The 25,002-nt window shown below is 57.3% G+C and overlaps 1 protein-coding gene across 3 annotated transcripts in view; it reads right to left on the bottom strand.

Annotated features, from left to right (window-relative positions):
- Nucleotides 1-212: 212 nt before the first annotated feature.
- Nucleotides 213-25,002, bottom strand: part of KCNH6 (potassium voltage-gated channel subfamily H member 6) — a 107,136-nt gene continuing 82,346 nt past the window's right edge. For all 3 annotated transcript variants that reach the window (XM_065577496.1, XM_065577498.1, XM_065577497.1), the window contains 10 exons: nucleotides 20,160-20,585; nucleotides 16,740-17,139; nucleotides 15,522-15,721; nucleotides 10,429-10,681; nucleotides 8,833-9,026; nucleotides 7,066-7,165; nucleotides 5,939-6,235; nucleotides 5,337-5,517; nucleotides 2,721-2,919; nucleotides 213-1,626 (listed from right to left, as the gene is read on the bottom strand). In XM_065577496.1, the coding sequence (XP_065433568.1) occupies nucleotides 1,348-1,626; nucleotides 2,721-2,919; nucleotides 5,337-5,517; nucleotides 5,939-6,235; nucleotides 7,066-7,165; nucleotides 8,833-9,026; nucleotides 10,429-10,681; nucleotides 15,522-15,721; nucleotides 16,740-17,139; nucleotides 20,160-20,585 (2,529 nt within the window). In that variant the 3' untranslated portion in view covers nucleotides 213-1,347. The remainder of the gene's footprint in view (nucleotides 1,627-2,720; nucleotides 2,920-5,336; nucleotides 5,518-5,938; nucleotides 6,236-7,065; nucleotides 7,166-8,832; nucleotides 9,027-10,428; nucleotides 10,682-15,521; nucleotides 15,722-16,739; nucleotides 17,140-20,159; nucleotides 20,586-25,002) is intronic.

Raw genomic sequence — 25,002 nt, forward strand, 5'->3', positions numbered from 1 at the left:
CCCGTCTGGGCTCCGCGAGAGCTGTGCTCTGAGCGCCACTGGCCCTGGAGTCCCCGACGAGAGCAGCTGACAGGGAGCGTCCTGGAGATCTTTGTAGATTAGGAGTAGGGCTCCGTATTGGACGGGGTCAGGGTAGCGCTCAGAGCTCCACAGCCATGGGCTCGCTCCAGCCACTCTCCTGGCCCCTCGACAAAACACAGCCTTGAGCCACGTTAGGTGCCAAAAAACATTTATTAGCAAAGTGGACACTAAGAAACGCTCACAGTCTTGCTATTCTCACAGGGAGCTCAACATGGCGTGAGCCGGCGGCCAAGACTACCTCTACAGCATCTAACCGAGTGGAAGGCAGCATTGCTAGGCGGGTTTTCTCCTGCAGGGGAGCAACGGGGTCCCTCGGTGTGTGTGTGTAGGGGAGCATCTATGAAACCATTATCAAAGGAGACAATCTCCGGGCGAGAGCTGAAAACAACGCGTCTGGGGGTTGGTTTTGCTTTTCTGCTTTCCAGAATTGTGCTTATGAGTTTTGTGCTTTCCACTCACGCCGGGTCACAGTTGAGTTTGTCTGGGAAGCTACGGGGGCTTTGCAAGAGTCGGATGCGGGCTGGAGGAAAGCTTCTCACGCCTGGCTGAAGATTACAGTCAGCCTTGCTCTACGGGCTGCTGGCCAGGGACCTGTGCTGAAGCGTGCTAGAGGGGAAACCACCACCCTTGTTTCTTAATGACAGCCAGGTAGGATAGGGATTACTCCTCTCCTCTGCCCATCCTCTGGACCTTACACCTCCAGCTCCTTCATTCTCCCACTATCTGATGCCATTTATCCCTCTTTCCCTCTCCTCCTCCAGACAACATCGTCTCCAGGATGAACAGCCCCAGTATGGTGGTGCACAAAGGTCCCGTGGTGCTAGGCGCGGTATGAACACAGATGTCGCGGTGGTCCCCACCCCATAGAGCTGCCAGCAAGGTGGCCTCCCAGCCGTGCATTCACTCTCCTCCTGCGGTTGTGGCCCATTTTGGTGGCACCAACACAGGGAGGAAGCCTTGGCGAGGAAGAGGAGGCTGGTGCCATCTGGCTCCTCCAGCCCGTTGGCTTCTTGGTGGCCATCAAAAAGAGCCGCGTTGGGTGCACTCTATAATGTGCAATTTGAATCTACTCTACATAAGCCTTTGGAGAACAATGATCTCTGAACTCTCTCCACTCCCCTCCACCGGGGCAGAAGACAGCTACAAAGTGTACCCCTGAGCCAATAACATTGTCCTCCCCGTCTTGCCCCCACAGTCAAAACTGAAATCAGCGAAACCAGTTCTCAGTTGCGGTTCCTCTTGGCTTGGTTTGGCGCGTGCGCGTCTCTAACTGCCGGGAAGCACCGGGTCGGAGAGATGTCTCTGAATGTCTAGGTGCTCGGAAGAGGCTTCAAGATGCTCGGGGAGGGAAGGGAAACGAGAGCCACGGAAGAGTCCCCGTGTGTTTGTTGCCCTCTGGTGGGGCTCTGGGTTGGGGAAGGTCTGGGAATGGAGTTCCGGCTGGGAGTAGATGGTTTTCTCTGAGGCTGCCAACAGGTGTACCCCGCTTGACAAGGAGTCCCTGGATTTCAGCTGGAACTTTTCTATCTCTGTGTAGCTTGGGCTCTGGTGGAGAAGGGGAAGAAAAGGAGACATGAGGGTGCGTTGTTATGAGATTAAAGTTCAGCAACTAGGGTCTTCTGGCCAAGAGGCCATAGCGTCCCCTAGAGAGAGAGAAGTCCATTGAGCAGGTGGTGCCAGCCCATACAGTGGGGCAGCTTCTTGCCTTTTCATGGGGACACCTTGGAGAAGAGAAGCCCCCGCCCCGTCATTTGGAAACCCCTTACAGCTCACACACACTCCCATTGGTCAAATCCTGCGGCTCTAGTGACGGCGCAACCCCCAGTGCTGGAGCCACATCTCAACAGATTCAGAGGCCTGGTCTACACCAGAAAATTAAGTTGGCTTGAGCAGTGTAGTTAAGCTGACCTGAGTCCCTGTGCAGCTGATTCATGCCAGAAAGGGGACTCTACTCTCTTTTCCTCCAGCACCCCAAAAGAACGGGCTTTGGGGTGCTGGGTGTTCTCATTCCAGGCTTCTGCTGGGCTTCATCCCCTCTCCAGCCCCAAGGGCTTAGGCCAGAGGGAATGACCTGGGGGATGATGGGTTTCGAAACGGCCCTGGGTTAGTTGGAGAGGGAGAGGAGAAACAGGAGCAGGGGGACCTCGTCCAGAGAGAAGCAGTGGGTGAGGTGGCAACATCTCCCCAGTCTCTCCATCCCCCACATCGGTGAGAGGAAGCTGCCTCCCTCATGGCCAGACCCTTCCCCACACTGTGAGGAGAAATGGGAGGGGAGCAGCCCCTATTCTGGACCCTCAGCCCAGCCCTCTCTGCATCTGGAAGGCAGGGGCAGCCTTGGAGAGCCAAGTCGCTTTCCTTCACCCCAGGGTCACGCGCGCAATGACATGCCAGGGGACCCCCTTGGTCTGTTCCTCTGGAGGAGGAAGCTGCTCTCCACTGTGAGGAGACGGAAACACCTCCCCTAGAGCCCCCTCAGCCTCGGTTTGGGCTCAACACTTGTACTGGTCTTTGCTGTGAAGCGGGATGAGGTCGGGAAGTACTGGGACTAGATCTGCTGGGCTGCCTGAGGCGGAAGGACACCGCTCCCATCCAAAGCGCTCAGTCTCAGTGTTTAGCCAGCACAGGAGTCTGTGAGTTACCTCCCCGGGAGGAGTCAGGTCCTTCTCCTGCAGCGGCGTGCACGGTGGAGCAGGCTCCATGCCCCTCGGGCCCATGCTGTACATGGCCAGGCTGTGGGAGGACGGCGAGATGGGGCTGTATGCGGGCGGCACTTGGGACAGCTGGCGCTGCAGGAGCTGGAGGATTATATTAATATCCGAAGACATCCTGGACTCCAGCCTGTGGGACAGATCAACCAGCGTTAGCACGGTGCATCCCAGGGCCACCCTCTTTCATCTGGGGCTTTGCCTGGGCGGTTGGCTTTGTTTGGGCTGCACGGAGCAGGCAAAGTGTCTGGAACCCCACTGTGGCCAAGCCAGTGCGGCCCACTGAGGGTGGCGTGGGAACCAGCCAATCCAGGGAGTGGCCAGAGCACGGGGGGTGGGGTTTGTCAAAGCGCCTTTTGATTTTCCAAGGTTGTGGCAGATCCTCCCAGCTCAGGCTGGCGAGGGCAGGGTCAGACAGCCGGCTCCATCAACGGACAGAAGATGCTGCAGTCACCACCCACCAGAGCCAGCCCAGGAGAAAAGGCTTATCCCAAACAGCCTGGCCAAGGCGTTTTCCAGCCCTTCCCTTCTAAGGCAGGAGCTTCGTTTGCATCTTCTTGTCGTGTAGATGGGTCACAAGGACACCCAGTGTTAGCATGGCCAATGCTAATCGAGAGTCTTGGAAGTGAGACAAACTCAGATCTCAAACCAATCGCTATTGGGATCACGCTGGACTGGCTATTGCAGGTTTTCTTCCACATTCCCCTGAAGCAGGGCCGGCTTTAAGCCAATTCCACCAATTCCCCCGAATCGGGCCCCGCGCCTAAGAGAGCCCCGCGCCCAGTGGCAGGGCTGCCGGGGTGGGGGCAAGTGGCCAAGAATCCCTTCCCTGGCTAGAGGCTCCTTTTTAATTTTTACTCACCCGGCAGCGCTCCGGGTCTTCGGCGACACTTCAGCGGCAGGTCCTTCACTCGCTCTGGGTCTTCGGCAGCAGGTCCTTCAGTGCCACCAAAGACCCGGAGCGAGTGAAGGACAAACCGCCGAAGACTACGAGTGCCGCCCGGTGAGTACAAGCCCCAGATGTTTTTTTAAGTGTTTTTTCTTTTTTCAGTCATCCTTGCCGGGGCCCTGTCAAAACTGTTCGAATCGGGCCCCGCACTTCCTAAAGCCGGCTCTGCCCTGAAGCGTCTGCAGCTGGCCACTGTCAGAGCCAGGCCACTGGGTTAGATGGAACCCTGAGCTGATTGGACCCAGTCTGGCGATTCCCACGGTCTGTGGATTTACACTATTATTTATATTACAGTAGCAATTAGAGGCAACTAGAGCGGCGACCAGGCCCCATTCTGCTAGGCGTTGTGCAGTCACAGAGTCAGAGACCGTCCCTGCCCCCAAAAGCTACAGTCTAAATAGACATAACAAAAGGTGGGAGGGGAAACAGAGGCACGAGGGAGGTCAAGTAACTGCCTCAAGGAAGAGAACACACATCTCCTGATCCTAATCCACTGGGCCATGCTGTCTCTTCAACAGCCAGGCCCAAACCAAGAAGCCAAACTCCCAGGAGTGCTGTGGAAGGCTGGCTGCAGATTTGACTCTGGACTGCGGGGCTGTCCCTGTCTCCATGTGGGTCTGGCAGGGTGGAGTTCTGGGACCCCTCTCTGGAGAAGAATGACTGAGAATATTCCTGCGTTTACATCACAACCCAAAGGGACCATTTTTTTGAGAGAAGTAAATGGAAATTAAAAGACAGGCTAGGGCCCTTTCTCCGATCTCAGCGGCGCCTGCTGCTGTCACTACATGGCCACCAGGGGGTGCATCATACCTAGTCGGCAGAGCACATGGGAGTTTTTATTAAGTCAGTGAAAAAACGGCTGAGTGACGCAGGGCAAATACTTCTTGGGCCTAAAGTGAGACACCGAAATCTTCACTTAGGCACCTAGATAAAAGTGGCCTGATTCCTAGAGGCACTGAGCACACACAACTCCCACTGCACTGAATGAGGGCTGCAGGCAGCCACTGAAAATCACATCTTTATCCAGTTGCTTCCACATGGGTGTAACTTTCGGTCGCCAGCGGTGGAAATTCCAGCTGCACTATTGAAGTGGCAGATTCACCGATCTGAGTTCCTTTCCCTTCTCATTCAAATGCTGGCCCCTTCCTTACTATTTACACGGCAACTGTCACGGCTTCGTGAACAATTCACCTGCCTAGGATGGTCGAGCAGGAGGAAGGCGGCCGCTCTTCATATAAGCGAACAGCGGCAAATGTAAATGCAAAGCCTTCACTTCCTGACCCCGTGACTGAATTCTGTGGGAGCCACTGTAACTAAAGCCAGTCTGGGCCCTGCTGAGGAAATACGTTAGCAGCTGCTTCCAGATGTCACCACTAATCACAGTAGGGCAGGATGCTCCATGAACATGCAATACCGAACGTAGCCAGCAGGGAGAGCCCACGTCACATCACAGAGCTTTGTTAAACAGCCCTGTTCGATGTGGGTCTTTTAAGGGCGGGGCGGCAGATGCCATTCACTGGGTTGGCCCAGAAGGGGCAGCACCCTGAGCCACTCAAGCGCTGCAGGAACCCAGGCTCCGGCCTCGGAGGCGCTGCACCCACCTGCTGAGCTGAGCCTGCAGGAGCTCCAGTCGGGATTCGATCTGACCCTGCCCGTAGTCCAAGCGCAGAGGGTTGGCCCGGGAGTTGTGGACCAAGGACGCGTGCGGCAGGGGCTCTGGGTGGAGATTTGGCTGTCTGTCCTCCCAGAAGGCGAACATGTTTGGAACGTCCCCAGGGGTGGCTGCAAAGAGGAGAGTTCACAGCTGCTGTTGGAGCAGACCCGAGATAACCCCACCCACCCCGGCACCAGGAATTCCCGGTCAGAAAATCCCGACCCTGCAGTCCCAAACAAGCTCTCCCTGCAGCCCCAATGGTACTTTGCCCACCTCTGGCCTAGGCTGAGATTTGTGTTGTGATATCATCACTGTCTGGATTCCCCACAGAGCTAGATCCTAGGCAGGACCTGTTGCTCCTCCCAAGGGTCCGATGACGGGACACTCTCCCTTCTCCCTCCCACAGCGCCCCGCAGTGGTCACACTCGAACCCTGGACACTGGTCAGCCCTTGAGGGGCCCAATTGGATCTCAGCCCATCTCCCCTCGCTGATAGCCAGCGCTGGGCCCCCCGGCTCCCGGCAGCGCCCCAAGACACAATCACCGCTACCCGCGTAGGACTGGCTGTCGTCCGCCGCCTGCTTGCTGACATCGGTGCCACTGGCGCTGGGGGTGACCAGGCTGAGCACGGCTGGGGCAAAGTCGTCCTTGTCGGAGTCAGGAGAGGGCTCGGCCTCGGTGGGGCTGGGGGGCTTGGCCTCCTCGTCGCTGGTCTGCGAGCAAGGCGTGGTGCTGCTGCACAGGTCATCCCACTGGTCCTTGCTGAGGGGGCCCTGCAGGTTGGTGAGCTCCGAGTAGGTGTGGTACGGCTCGGCATCCGAGATGCCCGTGTCCAGCCCGTCCGGGTCTGTGGGGCAGGGGGTGCAGACAGGTTAGTACAGACACCCCAGGGCAGCCCCTTCAGACCCCATCCCCACCGTGATGCCAAGGGGCTTCAGGAGCCCACGAGAGAACCATGGGGAGCTTTGCCCAGCATCACGGGCATGAGGGGGAGGAAAGGGCTGGCGGGCATCTGCCTGGTGCAGGCTGGATGGTGCCCAGTGCTGCTTAATAGACGGTGAACAGGAGAGGCCGGCTGGTGCCCAGTGCTGCCTCACGGAGGGGGCCAGGCCAGCCAATACCATGTCTCAGGGTGGGCACGACGTGATCCAGTCAGTGGGCCCTGCTGTGCCAGCAGCAGATAAGCTGGTAAAAGGCCCCCCCTCCCCAGGCACTGGTCAGCCAAGGCTCTCAAACCCCTGCCCTCCCACCAGTGCCCAGGGTGGAGAGTGGGCTGCCCCAGGGCACTCAGCTGTCAGGACACTGCCCTGGCAGGGCGCAGGCCAGCTACCTCCCCTCCCCACAGCCCTTCACAAGCGCCAGGCACCCAGACCCACCCTGCGCCATGGCACACAGAGCCGCCCCAGGCCCTGGCAGGGGAGTCGGGGCGTGGGGAGACTGTCGCTCTCTGAGTCAGGGGCCCAGATTGGCTTGAACCAGCTCTGGCGTAGCTGAGACCAGTCCCTCCTGTAGTGCTGGTACCACAGTGACAGGGGGCATTGGGGAGACGGGGGACGGGAGAGAAGCAGCTGGAGGGAGAAGGTGCTGGGGGACAGAGACGGCTGTTCACACCCTCCCCGTCCTGCCCAGCAGCTGCCACCGATCCGAGGAGACCGAGCCTGGCCGGCTACGACTCACCGGTCTTGGGGGGCCGGCAGAGGGAATGCTTGCGCCGGCGCACACGGCGGTAGGAGCAGTCGTAGTCCTCGCTGAGTGGCGAGCGGGGGATGCTGTCTGCCTGAGAGGGAAGAGGGCGCCGAGCGCGAGAGGGGACTGTTAGTGCTATGCAAAGAAACCCTGGGGTGCCTCGCCGCAGGCCATGCTCCCGGTCCCCTCTCCCCAAGCCCGCCGGCAGGAGATACTGAACCGGACCCTCCTGAGGTGTGATGAGAGACCCCCGAGGCTCGGTGCCCTGGGGGGCATGGTACAGTGTGAAGGAGGGCGGATGGGGGGTGCCCCATTAGTGGAGTTAGGGGGTGTCTCTCACACACTCATCAGCCAGTGTCTCTGGAAAAAACAAACAAACGGTGGCAGCCAATCAGATCGCCGAGCAGGATTTAACGATAATGTTTACGGGGCAAAAATGACTCCAGAGCCTTCAGCCAATCACAGCCTTGATTGTTCATAAAAGCGGGGACTTCTCTGAATAAGCTTATTTGTGATTGGCTGAAGGCTTTGGAATCCCTCTTTTTTCCCTTAGAAATCTGACCCACCGTCTGATACCTGAAGTCAATTGGACTTAAGCATGTGGTTAAAAGTTCAGAGTACTCTTCTGGATTGGTGCCAAAGTCATGACGTTTACATGGTGATGTCATCACATGACATCATCGGTATGCAATGACATCATCATGGCAATGCCATCTCTATGGGACAGTGCCTTTAGTCCCAGTGTTGTAACAATGTGACCCAAATCACATTACGTCAAGACCAGAGAAGCACGTCATGACAAGACCATCACCGCACACTGCAGTAATGTGACGTGCTGCATCATGACAATGAAATCATGCCCTCACTCAAACCATTGTGTCACATCAGTGTTACATTGTGACACAATGACATGGTGTCATGTTGAAACAATGCCCTCACATTACATCACAATGTGAAACAATGCCCTCACGTTGTGAGAACAGCATCATGTCAAAAAACGGGACAACAGCACCACGTCACGAGGCAACATGTCACAGCAAAACATCGTCATGTGACACATCACGACACCACCATGTTGACATGTGGCCACATTGCACCAAGCCATCACGACACCACACTGTCATGGCATAACACTGTCATGACGGCACCGTTTGATGACTCTGCACGACCCCATGCTGGACACTGTCACGTCTCCCATACTGCCTCCCATCACAACCTAACGTCAACACGTCTTGCTGGCGTAGTCTTGCAACATGATGACCTTGCATCAGCCTGAAATAACCTTTGAGATATTTTAATAGTGCTGTGGTCCTGCAAAACTGGGGGGAAGGGGGTTTAGCTGCAGGACTCATGGATCCAAATTTCCAGAAGAGCTCAGGGCCAGATTTCCAAGCTCTCAGCACCTACAATCACGGCTCCTAACATGCCCCCATGGGCTGGGCTCTTGTGAAAATTTAGGGCCAAAATCATGATGTTCACAATCCCCAGGGGGAGTGCTGAGCTCTTCTCAAAACCTGACTCTTATTGACTCGAAAGCAATTAAAAGCTCAGACAAGGCTTTGAAAACGTAGCCCTTGGTGCCTAGCAAACATGTGAATGACCTGAGCTAAGAGCACAGAGCGCTTGTCAGTCTATGTTCCCCAGCACCGTTCCCTCCGGCGTCCCTCGGCCCCGTTCCTCCCCAGCCATTTGGATGGGGACAATTTGCAGCAGCTGCCTCTGTTCTCCTAACTCTCCACGCCTACGCCTGAGACTCACATCTCTCAGGTTGAAGGTTATCTCTAAGTTGCTCCAGAAGTTGTCGGAAAAGGCCGGGTACATATCCAAGACCTCCAGGAGGTCCTCCCGCTGGATCTTATGCAAGTCGCAGTAGGTCAGTGCCCGGACGTCCGCGTTGGATTTCCCAGGCCGGGCGTAGAGGCTGATGGGCTCCCCAAAGATGTCGTTCTTCCCTGTGCAATGGAGAGAGGCTCATGAGGGCATGGGTGGTGGAGTTGTCCCCAGCGGCTCTAAGGCTTAGAGAGATTGTTCTGCTGAAGTCCTGATTCACTCAGCAGTCTACGTCTGTGTCCTCCTCTCCTCCAGCTCCCCACCTTCCTCTGTGTCCTCTCCCCTGACCCACCCACTAGACTCCTGCTCGCCGCTTTGCCCCTTCTGCCACGCCTTCCTTCTCCAGATCCACCCCACCCCAAGGCCTCCTCTGCCAATCCCTTTGCTACTTGCGCTGTGGCAGATCTTTGTAAGCTCTGTAGGGCAGGGGCCTTGTCCCTTTAGCTGCTCTGTAACATGCCATGCGTGGGCCTCTCGGGGGCTCTAACACTGAATTAAAAGACTGTCCCCCGTTAGGCCAGGAGTGCTGAAATTCACCAGCCCTCGCTGAGGTCACAACATATGAACCTCACAAAACTGTGAGAGTCAAGTCAGCTTTATAGCGTAGTCAGCACTCCCTTCCACAGCTGCAGAGTCCAGGCCAGGACACTGGGTAAACCCTCTGTGGAGACATGGGGCCGCATGGGCTGGGAGCTAGAGAGAACCCAAAGGGTCTGTCTGTGTCCGGCAGCCTCAATAAAAATCCCCTTGGAATTCGTGACAGGTGAGTCTTGGCTTTCCTCTGCCCACAGGGACACGACAGGATGAAACATCGGCAGATGTAAGTGCTCCTCCCAACTCTCAGAACCTCTTGGGTTTGGAAGGCCAGGAGAACAGGCCTCCTCTTTCATGATCTCCGATGCTTCTCGCTTTAGGCTGCGCCAGAGATGTCACAAGATCAGCCGTCTTGCGTGGGATTACAGTGATTCTGGCCCTTGCCTGCAGGGGGCAGCATTCTGGGAAAGAACAGGGTAGGGGGGTGGAGGAGTTGGGACCTGCCAGTTTCTTCCCAAACCTAGAAACAGGCAGAGTCCAGGGGTCTGAGCTGGGTTTGCTTCGATTCTGATTTGATCTGAGCTGGTTCCTCCACTCCTAGTCACGGCCAGGGGTGGATTGAGACCAAACCGGGCACGGATCCACCCGGCTGCTGGCATCTTCCAAACACACCCTCCCAGCCTCCTGCCTCCTCCCAGCCCTGGTGGATGCTTCTTCCCAGCCCCACTACAGCAGAGAGAGGATCTGTGAGGCAGCACTGGATGCTAGTGGAAGCCTAGAGTTGGGGAATGGGAACCAGCTCCCTCCTCTCTGTCCGGAGGCTGGGTGATCTTTGGGGGGGGGGTCTCACACCACCAGCTGAGACTCATGGCCCGAAGCAGGGAGTTATCAGGGGAGTGGGACGGTTCTCTGCTTTCTTCTGGCAGAGCCCCTTCTCTCTCCCCCACCTCCCACCCCCACATCGCGCGCCGGAAGGAAGGACTCTTCCACCTAGGATGGCCACCACAATGTCCTCCCGGAGAATCTCGATGGAGCCGCGGGAGATGAAGTAGAGGGTGGTGAGGACATCCCCGTAATGCACCAGGGTGTCTCCGGGAGGCGCGTGAGTCGTCTTGAACTTCATGGCCAGGGCTCGGAGGCAGCCCTTGCTGGCCCCCCGGAAGGCCTTGCAGTTCTGGAGCAGGGTGCGATTCAGGTGGAGGCAGATGTCAGCCTGCAGGCATTCGGGGAAGCCTTTCAGCACCTGCATGGGGAGGAGGGGGCAGCCGGTCACACAGCAGGCCCAGAGGATGAACCCCACCTCCCCCGCCCCCAGCCGTCCTATAGGCAAGCACAGACTGGGCTTCCCGTGTCGCAGTTAGATTGAGAAAGGGATCCAAGCCATAGCCTCCGCGCTGGACGCAGCCAACGACTACGGGCTCTGTCTGTAATGGGACAATCCAACCCGTCCGCTCGCGGCACAATCCCCCAGCACAGGGGAGGGGGGGATGGACTTCAGCTCTCTCCAGCTCTCTTGGACGCAGGCTCCAATGGGATGTGCTGAGAGGTGGGGGGCTGGGAGTTTGTTCCCAGCTGTGGAAGGGGGTGGGAACCAGAGGGGTGGAGAGTGTGTTTGTGCGGAGGAGGGCGCTGAATGGCCTGTGGCAGCCCCAGGATAATAATAAATAATAATAATAAAATAATTAATGGAAATATCCCATCTCCTAGAACTGGAAGGGACCCTGAAAGGTCATCGAGTCCAGCCCCCTGCCTTCACTAGCAGGACCAAGTACTGATTTTGCCCCAGATCCCCAAGTGGTCCTCCTCAAGGATTGAACTCACAACCCTGGGTTTAGCAGGCCAATGTGCAAACCACTGAGCTATCCCTCCCCCCTAAAGGAGAAGCCCCCCCTCCTCTTCAGTCCCTATGCTGGGCCCTGCACTGCGAATCCAGCCCTCTAGGAGCAAGTCAGCATGGTGCCTTCAGTAGAACCAGCACAAAGGGAACTGGCCTGGTTTTAAGTGAGGTCACTTTATAATAATCTAGTGACTCATCCGCTGGTGCCTTCCTGATTTTAGAAGCTGTCTCCTCACTGACCCCCCAAAAACAAATAAAAACACTTGGGAAATTCCAAACCCAAAAAACTGTTGTTTAAAAAAAAATAATTAAAAGTGATGGTTGCTTGCAGTTACCCCTTCCTTCTTTTACAGAACCCACGCCCTGAAAAGCAAGGAAATGAATAGCGAGGGGCATCCGAGATATCTCCAACCACATGACAGCCCCCTTCTTATCGCGTATAACTAATCACCAACCGAAGAGGAGTCAACACTGTGATGCAGATGCGAAAAAGACTAATATCGTTCTGGGCTGTAGTAACAGGAGGGTCGTATGTAAGACACGGGAGGTCATTGTCCCGGTCTACTTGGCACTGGGGAGGCCTCAGCTGGAGCCCTGCGTCCAGTTCTGGGCACCGCACGTTAGGAAAGATGTGGACAAACTGGAGAGAGTCCAGAGGAGAGCAACAAAAATGATCAAAGGTTTAGAAAACCTGACCTGTGAGGAAAGGGTAAAAAAACAGGGCATGTTCAGTCTGGAAAAAAGAAGACTGAGGGGGACCCCATAACAGTCTGTGAACACGTTAAGGGCTGTTAGAAAGAGGACGGGGCTCAATTGTTCCCCTTGTCCACAGAAGGTAGGACAAGAAGTGATGGGCTTGATCTGCTGCCAGGGAGATTTAGGTTAGACATTAGGGAAAGCTTTCGAACTGGGAGGTAAGCTCTGGACTAGGCTTCCAGGGGAGGTTTGGGAATCCCCATCTCCGGAGGTCTGTTGGACAAACCTCTCTCAGGGCTGGTCTAGGTTTACTTGGTCCTGCCTCAGGGCAGGGGACTGGACTTGATGACTTCTCGAGATCTCTCCCAGCCACAGGCACTGACTCCGTGGGTGCTTCAGGGCTCAAGCACCCATGGGAAAAAAAAAAGTGGGTGCTCAGCACCCACCAGCCACAGTTGTTTGGCGGCGTTGACAATCAGCTGTTGGGGAGGTGCCACGATCAGCTGTTTGGTGGCTGTGGGAGGTGCGTGGGGGAGGGCAGAGAGCAGCAAGCGGGGGGCAGGGGCCTTGGGGGAGGGGTTAGAGCAAGGGTAGGGTCTTGGGGGAGGGGTGGAGTGGGGGTGGGCTCGGGCAGAGCAGGGGTGGAGCAAACCCAGGGAATAATAAAAGCCATTTTAAATTCTCCTTTGCCAGGATGCCAGCCAAAAAAACTTGACAATGATGAGGCAGCTGGTGTGGTGAGACCAGTGCCAGTCATGCCAACCAGTATGGCCTCACGATTTCCCTTGTGCTCCTGTCTGGCTGCATCCACCAGCGGTCTCTTGTCCCGTGCTTCGATTGGAAGCTTTGGGGGGAGGGAACCATCTTTTTGTTCTGTGTTTCTACAGCCCATAGGGCCACGGGGTTGTGGTTCATGACGGGGGCTGTGCGCGGCTGCTGCAGTACGAAGCAGTAATAAAATATAGGTGCACATTAGCGATGAGATTCATCACCCCAAAAGCCAGCCCCCAGATCTATACCGAATGATGCCATCTGCTGGTGAGGAGACACGCTATCCTAATTAAACTCTGTACTCTTCTTCTCAAGATGTCAAATGACGAGGGGTTTGCCATTATGGTCAACTGCCAACTGATCAGTAGAGCAGATAATATTTCCCATTTAATGGTATTTCTTACAAGTAAATATAGAGGAACTGGACTCGGGATAACAAAGAGCAGTAACACAAAAACTCCTCCAGCAATTGCTGGGTCAGTTAGCCCCACATTTATGGAACTGTGCGGCTGTGTCTACGCCGCCCGCGGCAGCAACCTAGGGAGAGGTGGGCTTCAGAGCCCAGGTCCAGCCCACGCCACAACTTCAGAGCGCTGCTGTAGCGTGAGCCTTGCTAACCCGTCTCTCTGCCCTGGGCTGCTGCTGGCCATGTAGCCGTGGTAGGGCCGGCTCCAGGCGCCAGCTCAGCAAGCAGGGGAAGGGGCGGCCCGTTGGGCTCTTCGGCAGCAATTCGGCGGCGGGTCCCTCGGTCCCTCTCGGAGGGAAGGACCTGCCCCCGAAGTGCTGCCAAAGAAGAAAGCGGCGCGGTGGAGCTGCCGCCAAAGTGCCGCCCATCGCGATCACGGCTTTTTTTTTTTTCCCCGCCCCGCCGCTTGGGGCGGCAAAAACCCTGGAGCCGGCCCTGAGCCGTGGCCTATAAGAGCCACGGGGTTTTGTGTTATGTGGGTGGTGGGAGAGTTAGCACGGCCTTAGCTTGTCTTGACTTTGCCCTTGAATGAGTGGGTTGCGTATGCCAGGTGGAAGCGGAGTACGTTGCTGTCCCTTAGCAGGCGCCGAAGCGCTTCCCAGGCCCAGTGTAGGGGTTGGGTTCCCTTGGGGTTAGGGGTTGGAGCGGGGACTGGGTTAGGGGTTGGAGGGGGGACTGGGTTAGGGGTTGGAGGGGGGACTGGGAGAAAACAGCTCCTTCCCTCCCATGGCCCCAGCTAGTCCTAGCAATTGTGGGACTCCGCCCATTTCTTCTCAGCCAGTGGGCGTGGTGCGACCTAGGGCACTCCCCTTAGTACCTGTCCTGAGGGTCCCCTGGTCTTGGGCTAATGACTGAACACCAGGCTAGGAGTCAGGAACTCCTGGGTTCTGTTCTTGGCTTTGACACTAACCTCATTGTGTAGCCTTGGGCTGGTCACCCGCCCCTGGCTCTGTGCCTTAGTTTCCCCCTGTTTAAAATGGGGGTAGGGATACTGACCTATCTCACAGAGCAGCAGGGTGAGTAATTTAGTTAATATTTGTATAGCACCTTGAAAATATAAAGCACTCAGGATTACGATGAGAAACAGACCCCAGCCACAAAGTTTGAGGTGCTTGGACTTGGGGTTTGGTTTGGCTCATTATAATGCAAATGGACCAGAAGCAAATTTTGAATCAGGATCTGAATTTTTCCAAAGCTGGGAGGGGGGGGGGTGTGTCCATATCTAGCATTCTGGCTTGGGCCCATCCCTAATTATTAGTATCAATGTCTAATCTAAACTATTTTCTTCAGTAATATCATGTGGCTGTGAGTTCCTCAGGTTAATTACACATTTTGTTGCTTGGCTTCCATTTCGCCTTGACCTGGTGCTTGTCAAGCACATGGAGCAGGGTGAAAATCTGAAAGCTGACCCGATGATGTCCCCAGCGAGGGGAATACATTCCTTGCCCGAGAGGCGAGATGGACTCTTTTTTATAATTGACTGTCCTCTCTTCTCCTCGGGTTACAGCACCCCGTTCTGGATGGCTAGTGTCTAAGGAGGAGGGCTTCTCCCGATGGCGAAGGCTCAAAGGGGTCTGAGCGAAGGCCTTTCTCTCATAATGCTGCTCTCCCATTGATCCCCTTCGCTCCCTCATCGCGGCCTTTCCAGATGCTAATTAAACTGGACTGAAGTTTATTTAAATGCCGTCCTTTCCCTGTCACCCACAGCACAACCTGCTTTGCTTAGCAACCAGCGGCACAGAGAGGAAGTTGGATCGATACGCGCCTTTCAGAGCCTTTCCCCAGCACCCAACGGAAACTGACGCTGGACCATAGCAGTGGGCTTTCAGTTCAGCTTCAAACCACCGGCAGCTCAGCCCACAGCCAGGGAAAGCCTAGGAGAGCACACCCTCGCCTCCTCCCTTCTCCTGACCTCCCCAGCCACCAAGCTAAGTAGTGGGTATCTAGCTAGCTAAGTAATGGGTCTGCGTGGAGACAGACGGACCCACTGTTCATTCACACGGCTCCAATCAGGCACCCATGCGATACTGACGCGATCTCATCTTGCCCGGCTTTCTTCCAGCCCGAACTAAAAGCACTGAGAGTGGGACAGGAGGCAGTGGAGATCGGCTCAGGATTCTGCAGGGTGCCCACCACGGAGCTAGGAGCCTTCCCAAAGCAAGCAGCACCATAAATTGCCTTCCTATTTCCCTCCCCACGGATGCCTCAGGGTTATTGGCAGCGGCTCTGCAGGACCCGGGACCCAGATCCCTGCCTGGCAGCGGCTCAGCCCCGTGGGGGTGGCGGTTCCCCTCTCATCAGCCAGGCACTCACCGCGTTCATGTCGATACCGTTGGTGTAGGACCAGGCGTGCTGGAAGTACTCCTCCAGGCGCTGGCGCAGGGGGTTGGGGATCTGGTGGAAGCGGATGAACTCCTTCACCCTCAGCATCTGGGTGTGGTAGCGGGCCGTGCCCGAGTACAGGCGCTGGATGATGGCAGAGACGTTGCCGAAGATGCTGGCGTACATCAGAGCTGCAAGGAAAGGGCTGGGGTCAGGGATCCCACAGAAGGGATCGACCTTTGGTGAAGCGAGGGTTGAACTGCTCCTGGACACGCCCCACGGACAGCAGCTCCAACCCCCTCCTGGCTGCCTTCTCACCAAGACACCTGATCCCCTCCCACGGCCCCCATGTGTCACTGCTGCTTCCCTTGCTGATCCAGGGGGATGTGAGCTGCTCCAGGTTCCCAGCCACGGGGGGTCATGGATGGCTAGGGGGACTCATGCTGGGGATCGGGGACATGTCTGGCAGTGGGATGGGGGGCTGTAGGGCCAAAGCACACTGGGGATTGGAGTTGTCTCTTGGGTCAGGCTGGGGGGGGATCATTCCATGCAAAAGTCCCTTACCCTGTTTCTTAGCTGCCAGAAACCCTCTCTCTCTCTGGTCTAGTGCCCCCTGCCTAACCCCTCCAAATGCTTAGTACAGGCAGTCTCTGGTTGTCATGGACCTGGGAGCTGGCCAGTTTCCTACACTTGACTCTCAGGAGCCTCCCCAAGCCAAGCTGGGTTCTCAGTGCAGAGAATACCTCAACAGGCAGCTGTCTGCACCCAGGTGCTGGGCCAGGCAAGCTCTCCCCACCCTTCTCAATATGAGCTAACCCACTCCTCTCCCCAGAGCAGCCCCTGTGGCCTCTGGCCACCACTGCATCCCAGGAGGGCGCGTGGGAACAGGCAGGAGTGGGGAGGTCCCTCAGGTGAGAGTCATGTGGCCCAAGAGGGCGAGTGGGCAGCAGATGAGAGGTCCCCCAGCTGAGGGTCATGTGGCCCAGGAAGGTAAGTGGGGTGTGGGCAGCAGATGGGAGGTCCCCCAGCTGAGGGTCATGTGGTCCAGGAAGGTGAGTGGGGAGTGGGCAGCAGATGGGAGGTCCCCAGCTGAGGGTCATGTGGCCCAGGAAGGTGAGTGGGCAGCAGATGGGAGGTCCCCCAGCTGAGGGTCATGTGGCCCAGGAGGGCGAGTGGGGACCAGGCTGGGAGGCCCGGCCAAGTACTCACAGCCAATCAGCATGACACAGATGGAGAAGATCTTCTCGGAGTTGGTGTTGGGGGAGACGTTGCCGAAGCCCACGCTGGTGAGGCTGCTGAAGGTGAAGTAGAGCGCGGTGACGTATTTGTCCTTGATGGAGGGGCCGGACGAGAGGTCGCTGTCATTGTAGCGCTTGCCGATCTGGTCGCCCAGGTTGTCCAGCCAGCCGATCTTGTGCTCCATGTAGGGCCGCTCCACGTTGCCGATGGCGTACCAGATACAGGCCAGCCAGTGGGCGATGAGGGCGAAGGTGCACATGAGCAGGAAGAGCACGGCCGCCCCGTACTCGGAGTAGCGGTCCAGCTTGCGGGCCACACGCACCAGGCGTAGCAGCCGGGCTGTCTTCAGCAGCCCGATCAGCGTGGTGGTCTGCAGATGGGACAAGTGGGGAAAGGAAATCAGGCAGCAACCAAATGGAATCCTCAGTGGAGGTGACAATTAGAACTGGGGACGAGGAGCCAGGACGCCTGGGTTCCATTCATGCCGCTGGGATACAGTGTGGTCTAGTGGTTAGAACAGAGGACTGGGAGTCAGGATTCCTGGTTTCGCATCCCAGCTCGGGACAGGAAGGACCATTTAGTGGTTTAGGAAAGAAGCCAAGACTCTTTGGTTGTAGTCCTGGCTCTGAGAAGGGAGGTCTCTATTAGTGAGAGCAGACGACTGGGCGTCAGGACTCCTGGGTCCTTTCCCAGCCTTGCCACTCATTTGGCCAAGTCCCTCATCTCTCTGTGCTCAGTTCAAAGGGGATAATACCCCTGAGGGAGGGAAGCATAATTAATGAGTGTTGGTAACTCGCTTTGGAGATCCTTGGGGCTAAGGATGGGCGAAATATCAGGACCTGGTGTTCCCGATTGAAAAGAACAATCCCCAGCTGTGAACCGAAACGCCAATCAATGCCCGCTGAGCGGCTCCCTGGCTGATGGGGCAGGCGACAGCCAGAGTAACAAGGCTCCTGGCCACAAAGGCCACCGTAACGAACAAGCTACAAAACTCCAATCGGAATCACAGAGGCACAACCACGCGGTCCGCACCATCCCCAGCACCTTTCACGTGGGGAAATGGAGGCAGAGGGGGCAGGGACTTGGCTGAGGCGACACCAGGATTCAGGGGCCAAGCCAGGGGACAATGCCAGCCCATGGAGAGGCTTAGGGAACCCCCCAAATACCTGAGACTGGAGACTGACTTATCAGCCCCCTCGGCAGTAAGCCATCCTGGCCTTCAGGAGCGGCTATTTCTGGCACTATCTTTGGCTGCTGTATGACCTAGAGCAGCGTTTCTCAAACTGGGGTCCATGAACACCTGGGGGTCCGTGAGAGTACTCCAGGGGGCCCGCCAGCCCCACTGATCAACTCCTCCCCCTCCCCCCCCAGTGCTGCCTGCACGCCAGGGAACAGCTGTTCAGTGGTGTGCAGGAGGCACTGGGAGGATGAGGGAGGAGCGGGGATGGGGCGCACTTGGGGGAGGGGACGGAATCATGTCTGGGGCCGCTGGCCCCACTGATCAACTCCTCCCTCTCCCCCCCAATGCTGCCTGCACTCCACGGAACACCTGTTCCCCGGCGTGCAGGTGGCACTGGGAGGGAGGGGGAGGATTTGAGGGAGGGAGGGGGAAGAGTTAATCAGTGGGGCCGATGGACCCCCTGGAGTACCCTTAGCTCCCCGGTGTGCAGGAGGCATTGGGGGGAGGGGGAGGAGTTGAGGGAGGGAGGGAGGGGGAGGAGTTAATCAGTGGGGCCAACAGACCCCCTGGAGTACCCTCAGCTCCCTGGTGTGCAGGAGGCACTGGGGGGAGGGGGAGGAGTTGAGGGAGGGAGAGGAGTTAATCAGTGGGGCCGACGGACCCCCTGGAGTACCCTCAGCTCCCCGGTGTGCAGGAGGCACTGGGGGGAGGGGGAGGAGCGGGGACGGGGTGGAAAGAGGTGGGGAAGAGGAGGGGTGGGAAGAAGTGGGGCCGGGGTGGGGCTTTGGGGGAAGGGGTGGTGTGGGGGCAGGGCCTGGGGATAAGCGGGAGGCTTGGCGGTCCTCAAAATTTTTTAAATCAAAATGGGGGTCCTCAGGTTGCTAAAGTTTGAGAACCGCTGACCTAGAGCAAGTCACTTCCCCTCCTGCCCATTGTCGGTTTCAACCGGGACAGGGACTGTCTCTTGCTATGTGTCCGTCCAGCGCTGAGGCCTGATCTCTGTTAGTGCCTCTGGGTGCTACCCAAACACGAGTTAACAACAGTGAAATCGTCCCCAGGCGTTCCCTAAAACATCTTTCTAGGCTTAGAACGGCCACAGCAGATCCAGCTAGTCCAGCGGCCTCCTCGATATCTGGGGCAGATCACTGGTCTAACCCAGCATCCTGCCGTACTAAATCACAATCCCTGGTCTATCTACCCCAGTCTCCTTCCTCCTCCAGGGGGCAGGGGCCACTCCTCAATGGGGAAGCCCCCACAGTCGAACCACGCTGTGTGGACAGTGGCTTGTTCCTGGGGGCTCAGTCAGAAGCACTAGGCAGCACTCCCTGGCTATTCTGAAGCGCAGCTATATTGTCGTTGGGTTATTCACCAACAGCAATGTCAGCTCACAGCTGCTAGGTGTATACCAGGAAAAAGACGTTTCTCTGCTGCCCTTTTATCAATCTTCCCCCTCTCTCTTTATCTCTTCCCCCCTCTATCCCATCCCTTCCTATATACAGCCTTTTCTCCCTGTCTGTCCATGGAGGACAGCCCGCTCAGAGTAAGGCAACTCCTGCAGTGTCTCTGTGCCAGTCCTCTAAGGCGGGACTCAGACTTTGGCTATCTGCTATTTTAACGTTGCAAATAAACCCAAAACAAAGTAACTTCTTGGCCACAACACTTCCTGGACCCAGCTCCTCTCCTATCCCAGCTTCACCTAACATTCCCCAGGAGATGGTGCAGACAAGCCTTCTTAACTTGCCTGCTGGCTCCTGATTGGTTTTTGTCTCTTCCCAGCCCTTCTAGGCCCTTGGAGGACTAAGTCTTGTTGGTACCTTCTCTTGAGTGGGTTTCTCATATGTAGGAGCTTCTCATGGTGCCTCCAGCAGCGGGTAGAGCAGGCCAGATAGAATTATAAAATATCAGGGTTGGAAGGGACCTCAGGAGATCATCTAGTCCAACTCCTTGCTCAATCCCCAGACAGATTTTTGCCCCAGAACCCTCAGTGGCTCCCTCAAGGATTGAACTTCAACCCTAGGTTTAGCAGGCCAATGCTCAAACCACTATCCATCTATCCACCCACCCCTTTATCCATGTCTCTCCCTCCTCCATCTGTAATTCCATCGTCAATATGGTGTTTGGGCACCAGAAACCCCAGGCAGACTGGTCTCTATTCTACCCTCTAAGGGCTCAGCCCAGGTCTCTGGGTTCTGCGTCGTACCACTACTCACCTCATCAGAGCCGGAGCGGAAGATGAGCAGGTCGAAGGGGATGGCAGCCACCATGTCGATAAGGAACCAGCCCTTGAAGTAATGGATGGCGATCTTGCCAGGGTGGCTCACCACCTCGTCGTTGATGTTGACATAGGTGGTGCGGAAGTTGATGATGATGTCCACAATGAACATGATGTCCACAATGAGGTCGATGATGTTGAGCGGGTTGCAGGAGTAGCCGCAGTTCCAGCGCTTCTCCTCCTGCTCCTCGTTGAGCAGGAAGGCAGCCGAGTAGGGTGTGAAGACGGCCGTGTAGATGACCAGCAGCAGGATCAGCCAGTCCCACACCGCCTTGAAGGGGCTGTAGTGCAGGATGGTCCATCGGTGGATCCGCGGCGCCTGCAGCTTGTACTCCGGGAGGACATCCGCGCCCAGCGACAGGACCTGCCAGGGAGATGGGCATGGGAGGGGCACAGGGGATGCAAGAACCAGGGGGAAGGTGGGCTTAGAAGGTCCTGGAGCCCAACTTTGCCTGATGGCACCAAGTGTCCTCAACATCTCTTTGCTCTGCCCTTTCCCAATCAACCCTCCCAACTGCTCTGCCCTCCCCCAGACACCCACAGGTGTTCTTCCAATGTCACCCCCCCAAATAAGGTGAGCTCGCTCTCTCTCCTGCCTCCAGCGTGCTGTTGCTTGTAAGAGGCCTAGGATCATTGGTCACCATTCAACAGCGGGGCGGGGGTGGGCAAGATGGGACATTACGAAACAGACTGTCACTCCATTTATCCAGGAGCTCCTGGTCCCCATTTCAAGGCAGGCAGTAATGACTGGGTAGAGGCCAGCTGGGGGCCTAAAGAGAAGCTATAAATCTGGCCTGAATTTCAGAGCAACTGCAGTAAGCACTTAATGGAATTCAGGTCAATCCTTTAGTTGACTCATCGGCACCAAGTTTCTAATCTGCCAGGGGGTGCTCACCCTGACTCCACCCTGGCCCCGCCCCGCTGCACCCCTTTCCCCAAGCCCCCACCCCTGCCCTGCCTCTTCCCACCCCCGCTCCATCCCCACCCCGCCTCTTCCCGCTCCACCTCTTCCTGCCCCCGCTCCATCCCCACCCCCGCCCCGCCTCTTCCCACTCCACCTCTTCCCGCCCCTGCTCCGTCCCACCTCTTCCCGCTCCACCTCTTCCCGCCCCCGCTCCATCCCCACCCCGCCTCTTCCCGGTCCACCTCTTCCTGCCCCTGTTCCGTCCCGCCTCTTCCTGCTCCACCTCTTCCCGCCCCTGCTCCGTCCCGCCTCTTCCCGCTCCACCTCTTCCCGCCTCTGCTCTGTCCCTGCCCCACCTCTTCATGCCTCTGCTCCATCCCCGCCCCGCCTCTTCCCGACCCTGCTCCATCCCCACCCCGCCTCTTCCGCTCCACCTCTTCCTGCCCCCACTCCGTCCCTGCCCCGCCTCTTCCCGCCCCTGCTCCATCCCGACCCCACCTCTTCCCGACCCACCTCTTTCTTCCCCTGCGCCGTCCCCGCCCCGCCTCTTCCCACCCCATTTCACCCCCCTCTCCTGAGCGCCTCCTGCACACTGCTGAACAGCTGATTGCGGTGGGTGGGAGGAGCTGAGAGGGAGGGAGAAAGGGGGGAAGCTGATCCATGGCGTCAAAATGACCACGGCAAGACAAGATGGGTGTGATGAGGTAGTGGCAGCAGTAGGGCCCCAGCATGGGGCTGGGGAGGGAAGGAACCATCAAGGAAGGGCCAAGGGGACATATAGCGAAGTATCATGCACTGGAGCCCTGCCTTGCTCTGGAGCCCAGGAGAAAACTTCCTCTCCCTTGCTGTAGTTTCATTGAGTTTCCGGCCAGACGGGACCATTAGCTCATCTCGTCTAACACAGGCAACTGCATGTCACCCCTATGGTGAGCTTACTGGCTCCAGCCCCCCTAGGGTCCATCTGACCAGGACACAGTGGAGAGATGCCAGGGGAGGTCTCAGATTCCCCAGTGGCCTGACAGAGGAGGGAGTTCATCTCCATGAAACGAAGGGATCGTTTGGGGTCTTTCCAAATCCAAGGGGAGCCGGAACCCATCTGGTTGGCACCTGCTGCCCAGAGGGCAGGGGAGGGATGTTCAGCCCTCAGGGTCCCAAACACTAGGTGAACTAGCAGCTCTAGACTTCCTGGATCCCGAAGGGAGAGGCCAGACGCCTGCTCTGCTCCAGTATCTTCTGCACTGCACCCCAGCAGGATGGAGGAGGGAGCCACCGAAAAGTACCGCGGAGAAAAGCCAGCCCAGCAGGGTGGCCCTTGCTCACAGGCAGAGCCAGGCAGCGCTGCACGGCGAGAGCCCTGGCCTGGCCTCCCATGAATAACACGGGGTGTCCATTTGCCTACACTCGTGGCTGAGCCAGGAGGTTGCCCACCATCCAGGGTTGAGCATAAGGCCCCGGCCTGGTTGGTGCCGGCCCTTTGCTGGCTCGTTGGCTGGAAGGTAAAGGTCCCATAGCCCAGCGAAAGGAGTCTGAGGGGACCTTCCTTTCCCTCCCCCCCACCACGAGGCTCCCCCTGCCATTGCTGTGTTTGGGATTCGCTGCCCTCTGAGCCGCCAATCCATAATGCTTAGACACCATGATGACGGCCGCTATGGAAACGCCCACGATAGACCATCAGGGCCCAATTTTCCTCCCACTGACACCAGGTTTACACCACTGGTGTCCATGGAGTTACTCCTGATTTGTGCCAGTGAGCGACGAGGACAAGGCCCTTAATCCTGCCAGTGCTTTGGGCCTGATGCTCCATTGCCAAGACGGGTAACGCGTTCCCAGGGCAGGATGGGCGTGTTTCACACTCGCTTGGCACTGAGGTCACTGGTGACGTGACGGCAGCAGGCGGCCTGGTCCTAGGGGCGTGGCAGGAACCGAGCAACCCCAGCTGTGCCTTTGCCTCTTGAGCCTCCTACTCCCCCCTCCCCCCTGGCGTACTTCTGGGGGTGAGCTTTACCGGAGCATCCACTGGGCTCACTGGGTTTCCTTTTACCTGGCTGGTGTCCCTCCAGATACTGTCCACAGTCCCCTCCGTGTGCTCTCCCCTCATCGGCCCCAGCATTAACAAACCCAGCTGTCTAGGGCGAGTCCAGATCAGCGACGCCCCATTCAGATTGACCCCCCCGACCACCATATGTGTGCCTCAGCCCCACCCTGCCACCCACTAGCCAGCCCTGCAAACCAGGGCCTCTCCACTGACCAATGGTCCTGCCCTGCATCCGCCTCCTCCAGCCAATGCCTCTCGACTGCCAGCCCCTTGCCCGCTGCCCCACTGTTAGGGTAATTCCTGCCTGTCCACGTCCCGTCCTGAAACTTAACAGCTGCTGGACCATGGCGTGGTTTGGGTTTCCTGCACCCAGGCCCAGCTTCCCCCACAGGCAGCAAGATGGTGTCTCTCACACACACGGGTACATGCATGCCCAGACCCACATGCACACACGCCGGCAAAGGGCATTCAGGAGCCTGCCGCAGATTAATCAAAATCAATCAATGGCCAGGCCCCGGGTGGGGAGGAAGCCACCAATCAAGAGCCGGGAAGGCCAAAGACGTGGCTGGCAAGGGAGGGAGAGGGAGTGGAAAAAGTGACCGAAATCCAATCGTTCCGAAGGGGGATGTGCTGCGCTGGCGGGGTCAGGGAACCAACCGCCTCGTCCCGACAGGAGCAAATCGGGGCAAGGGGAGGGGAACTGGGACCCCCCCCCCCACGAGCAATGCAAAGGATGCAGGGGGCAGGATCAAGCTGCCTTTAAGCCTGGCAGCAATGCCAGGGCATGATCCGAAGTCCTTTGGAGCCAACAGGAAGCACTCCCATGGATTGTACAAGGCTTCGGATCAGAGCCCGAGTAACAATCACAGCAGAGCAGGAAGCCCGTATGATACATCCCAACGGGGGCCTGATCCTGAGCGACTCCTCATGGCCCACTCATGGCAGTAGGAGTCAGGTGGTCTCAGCCCCTCGGTGGGTCTAACCTTTGGGGGGTGGCTAACACAGCTCCCCTGCCCTGCTCCGAGAGCTGCGTATACGCTGCTCACGGCCAAGTTCCGTGTTATCTTTCTCGGCCGGCTTCCGGCACACGCCACCTGCCCGAGCTCCGGCCTTTTGGTTTCAAGGCTGAAACGAACCGTTTCAACATGAATTGGCGGAGCCGAGGAAGGACCAAGGGAGGTTGGCTTGTGGAATTCAAAAGGCTTCTCGCTCAGCTGACCCTGCCCAAAGTGGAGAGATTTGGGGACCCTTCGAACTGAGAACAAAACGTGAGAGAGAAAAAACATCTCCCGGAATTACAGCCCAGAGCCAAGCCCCAAGTTCCAGCTAGTCTGTGTATCCGTCCAGCCTCTCCAGCGATCCTACCCAGCCAATGCATCCATCTAGGGAAGGAATCCGGATCATCTACCACCTCCAGTCATCGTAGCCGAGGCACCCGTTCACCCTTGCCATTGCTCTATGGGATTTCTAAGGCATCTGCTGCCTTCATTTCCAAGAACCACTGGGTGTGACTAACTTCTCTGACTTTAGCGGGCTCACTCCAGATTCACTCTGGAGTAACCAAGAGCAGGATTTAGTCAGTGTCTCCTGGTCGCTGGCGGGGGGAGGGAGGGTTGTTTGCTTTTAGTAGCTGTGAGACCCAAACTCCCAGAACCCACAGAACGTCTGGCGGCAGAACAGGAGGGGAGAAGGAGCACGTCTTTCCCCTTCGTCCCCTCAATCCTGCCTCACTGCATCAACCCAAACCCAGCAGGTCTCTGACTAGCCCGATGCACCCAGGGCAGGAGGGGATGCTGAGACTGCAGTAAGGGGCCCCCGGCAGGGTCATGAGCTCAAGGCCGG

This window comes from Chrysemys picta, chromosome 24 (genome assembly GCF_011386835.1).
Source record: "Chrysemys picta bellii isolate R12L10 chromosome 24, ASM1138683v2, whole genome shotgun sequence".
Taxonomy (NCBI): Eukaryota; Metazoa; Chordata; order Testudines; family Emydidae; genus Chrysemys; species Chrysemys picta.